The sequence below is a fragment of the Thermobia domestica genome, chromosome 6 (assembly GCF_964235325.1).
Source record: "Thermobia domestica chromosome 6, izTheDome1.hap1.1, whole genome shotgun sequence".
In the NCBI taxonomy this organism is placed as follows: Eukaryota; Metazoa; Arthropoda; class Insecta; order Zygentoma; family Lepismatidae; genus Thermobia; species Thermobia domestica.
Window position 1 is genome coordinate 304,145,866 of NC_137459.1, and position 4,364 is coordinate 304,150,229.

The 4,364-nt window shown below is 38.4% G+C and overlaps 1 protein-coding gene across 1 annotated transcript; it reads right to left on the reverse strand.

Moving 5' to 3' along the window:
* Positions 1-1,460: 1,460 nt before the first annotated feature.
* Positions 1,461-3,308, reverse strand: LOC145687606 (uncharacterized). Its single transcript, XM_081761073.1, has one exon. It carries the CDS (start codon positions 3,306-3,308, stop codon positions 1,461-1,463), a length of 1,848 nt encoding a protein of 615 aa, XP_081617199.1.
* Positions 3,309-4,364: the final 1,056 nt, after the last annotated feature.

The window sequence follows — 4,364 nt, forward strand, 5'->3', positions numbered from 1 at the left end:
ATCACTAATAATACTAATAATACTACCCATGTATCGAAAACTATTCACCTGTTCTATTTTCCCCCCTCCTACTTTTATATTTGACACCGACTTCTTAGTTCCAATCACCATGGATTTTGTCTTTCTAACATTTATGGAATAAAATGAAATCTTCAAATTTTACGTCCCACACTTGTGCAGGCTAGGCTAAAGGAGACGGTGTTGATGAGAAATAAATGAAATGGCGGAATCAAGAAAATTGAAAGAAACGGTAGAACCCCGAGAAAAACCATGCTCACGGTGTTTGTCCACCACAAAGTTCACTTGGCGCGAGCTGGATCGAACCAAGGAAACCACATGCACCAGAGGTGAATGTTGTACCACTGAGCGACCGCGGCCCCATTTTGTAACATGTATTTTTATCTTATATTCTTCAGAACCTTTCCTCAAGTTTTCTAACATAATATTTGTTTTATCTTCAGATACTGCAACAAGCGCCATATCATCTGCAAACCGTATACACCTAATCATTCTATCTCTTACCGAAACACCGTCTTCATTTTGTAGGCTCTTTTTCACTATCTCTTCTAGATGGATATAAATTAATGTGGGCGAGAGACAACATCCTTATCGAACTCTCCTTCCAATTGCACTTCTAATGTCATTTCCTCTTCTACTCTAACTTGTTGGTTCATATATATGATGAGCCCTCCATCTTTCCATTCCAACACAAACTTCTTTAGAATTTTCAACAACAATTCCCAGCAGAAAGAGAACACATGCCAATAGTTCAGAGAGCATAAATTGATCTAAAGAGATTGCCTCCCGTATAATGCTGTAGCACCCCATTGCGAACAATAATGATATGGATTTATGTTGTAGCGCGATCAATTCTGCGTACGTTAATACCAAATGTAAGTACGATGACCATCTGGATCATACCTACAAATCGGTTTGAATTAACATGGCAGTCTATGGGAGGAGCGAAAATTAGTAGTTTTTTTTTTAAGATATTAGGTACGTGAACATCGGAAATGTTTAACAAAAAAAAAAAAAAAAAATAAGAAACTATGGACAAAGAGCTTTCTGAAAATGTATATCTTTTTATCTGAAGAAAATCGCGTGACATGAAAATCGGTAGCCAAAAAAATGTATATGTACAGTTGTTTCTTTTTATGCTTACATTTTTTATAGTTGCATGACTTTTTTTTGGAGTTTTTCATTTTATTTCTTTTTCTGCATTTTCGTATTTTTTTTTGATTTTTGTATTTTATGTTTTTTTTATTTTCGTAGTTTATTACTATCGTATGGATTGCCTTATTTTTTTCGTTTTTTGATTTGTTTTTCTTTATCCACACTATTTACATCCTAGGTTCATCGTCAGGTTCGTATGGTGGCATTGCACTTCCGTTGAAGTGCCTATTTAGGAAGTCTAAAGGAGCGTGTATCGTTTCGTCAGTGTGTCTACAGTACCAGAGATATCATATTACTGACATTGCATGTGCGCAGCAACCTGCAGTTCTTCCACCGTTGTTGCAAGTACAGTAGTGTGCTTTGATGGCTTTCTGTCCATCTAAGTCCAAGTCACACAGAATGCACAGCATGTACTGCTTACAGCTCGAATGACGCGATTGCATTTTGCCTCTTACAAGCATTGGAATTGCTGGCATATGTTCGGCATAGTCAGGATGATGATTATCTTTTACTATCGAGAACTCATATTCTCCATTGAACGCGTGGTCGAAGTAGTATGACTTGGCTAGACTTTTGATGTATGTCGTGCCTAGTTCGTTCATGTCTCGTTCACTCACCTCTGGGAATTCTGGTATTTCATCAACTGTCATCTTTTGGAACGCTGCTCTCACTTTGTTCATCGGCTGAACTAACGGAGCTAGCCAGGTGCGTTCATTGATCAAGCTGATTAGCTTCTGAGCCGCCTGAGCTTCGTTCTTTCTGTATCTTCTCTTACCGTACGCGTTGTGCATTGCGGCTACAACTGTTGTGTCTCTAAGTAGACTTCGTATCATTCTACTCCTTAACTGTTTAGCCAAGTACTTATATTTTTTAAGATCTTGATTCGTGTTTTCGATTACCCAACGAACAGCTGTGCATTCTCTTGATTGATTTGCCTGAATGTCATTCAACTGTTTATTTCCTTGGTGAGGTACATGTATTTTAACTACAAATTCCTTTTCTTCAAGCTTATTTGCTACATGGGAGAATCCTCGGTCTAGTACGAACACATCACCTGTTTTGTACAACATCTTGAACCAGGTTTGATTCATTATCATGCGGAGAACTGCTCTATCTGACGAGTTTCCATCACAGAAGTCATCGTCCGATTTTCTGAGTGCGGACTGTATGTATCCGTTCGGAGCACATATCACCATTGACTTCACACAGTTTCGCTTTTTATGTCCAGAGTATGACATTCTTTGATATCGAAAATTGAAGCTCTTATTCAAGTACAAGTACGTACCATTCCACACCGTTATTATCGATTCATCGTTAGTTCCGTACAATGTATTTGCGAACATTGATTGGTTATTTTTGAGATTAGCTCGAAGAGCATCTGCATCTTCTTGTGTTTCTATTTTTATACTGATATGTTTTGAAACGAAGTTCATCCACATTGACTGACGAGCATTCTGAATACATCTATATACTCGTACACGAGTCTTATCCGTTTTATATCTTAGTCCAAGTGGTCTTTGGGATTCACCAGTGTACAGCATTGTCAGATATACTCCAAGATCTATCTTATTGCATTTTGATTGTCTAACTAAGTCATGAAACTGAGCTTTAGTTCTACCTGTAGCTAGTGACATTTCCACATCTGACATTTTTGAGAAGGAATCGCTTGCCTTCTCATGTACTGAACTACCGATTCTTAGTTCTGTGATGAGGTTTACCCATTCATTTACAGGCAGCTCTAAGTCCTCACTGATCTCGTGTTGAACCACTTTTTCAAGTGCTTCTTGCTTGAAGTTGTCATTTTTTTTGAAGTGATCACGACAGAACCTTGTATCGATAGGAACGACTATGGCCTTTTCAACCATCACTTGGGTTATTGCCTCTTTTGTCACGTTTCGTAGCGGTTTTCCCTTACACCCTAGTAAGCAATTTGTTTTCGTCTTTGATGTTCTAGAGAATGGTAGCTTTACAGTTTTCTCTTCTTCCTTTTCATCCGCATTAACCACATTATCACTATTACAATCTGTGTCCGATCCAGTGCCTGACTCCGAACTGGGTTCTATTTCCGAACCTCCACTTGAACCTGATTTGGAAGCTGATCTCGATCGGCTTCGAACATTGTCTCTTCTATACATTTTCATAGCACACGAATTACAGAACCACTGTACATTCAAAATTCGCTTTTGTGCACGTTTTAGCTTATCGATACGTTTATTACAATTAGCACAATGCATGTTTGATTATGATGGCACGATCGTTGACCGCGAATCTTCCTCGGTGCCTTCCGGATGTGCGGGGTTTGACCTCTGTCGATGATAGCGACTCATGGTCGCGTGCCGTCGGAACTGCCCCGAGCGGCCACGCCCATGCTCGATGTTCTGCACGTGTGCCACGGCAGGAAGTTAGTTCCGTTAAATGGTAAATCGTTACTCATCGATGCATAATGGCCCCGTCTGTGACCGACTAGTTACTCGTACATTTTTTAGACCGGATACTTCGTATCCGATCAGGGTTGACCTCGGTCGGGGGGGGGTGTGTCTTATTACGTGTCTACAACACAGCCAACTGAGCCAAGCTCCCTCACCAAATATTCGTATATTCTCTATAGACCTTATACTGCCTCAGTGTATAAGTTCTATAGAAAATATACATTAGAGTGCTGCCTATGGCAAGTGAGGCAATCCCTTTGTTCTTCATTCGAAGTATGTGTAAAATTTTTAATTAAGTGCAAATGAAAAACATGGATATTCAGCTTTAATTTGTGTGAAATTTTAAAAAAATAAGTGTTGCTTTCGTAACATTACAGCAATAGTTTTCGATGGTTGTAATTAGAAGTTTTCGCAATTGCAAAAATTTTATGCAGTATTGCAAACCTTGTCAATGTTTTTTTCTCAGAATTCCAAAACCATTAAAAACGGTAAATTGCTGTAATGGGAGTTATGGTCTTCATGTCTATTGGAAATCATCTATATGATTAAGTGTCATACTTACGTAAACAGTTTATCGAAATGAAGTCTTTTGAAGAAAAAAAAACTCAAATTTGTAATTCCTTGGAATTTTGTTGTCATTTATTTAATATACATCATGTTCCTTATTCCGCATCTACTTCACAAAAATTGCGCAGAATAACACAACACAAAGCGTACAATATATATATATATTGTTGGGATATAAGAGTACGTAGGTGAAAA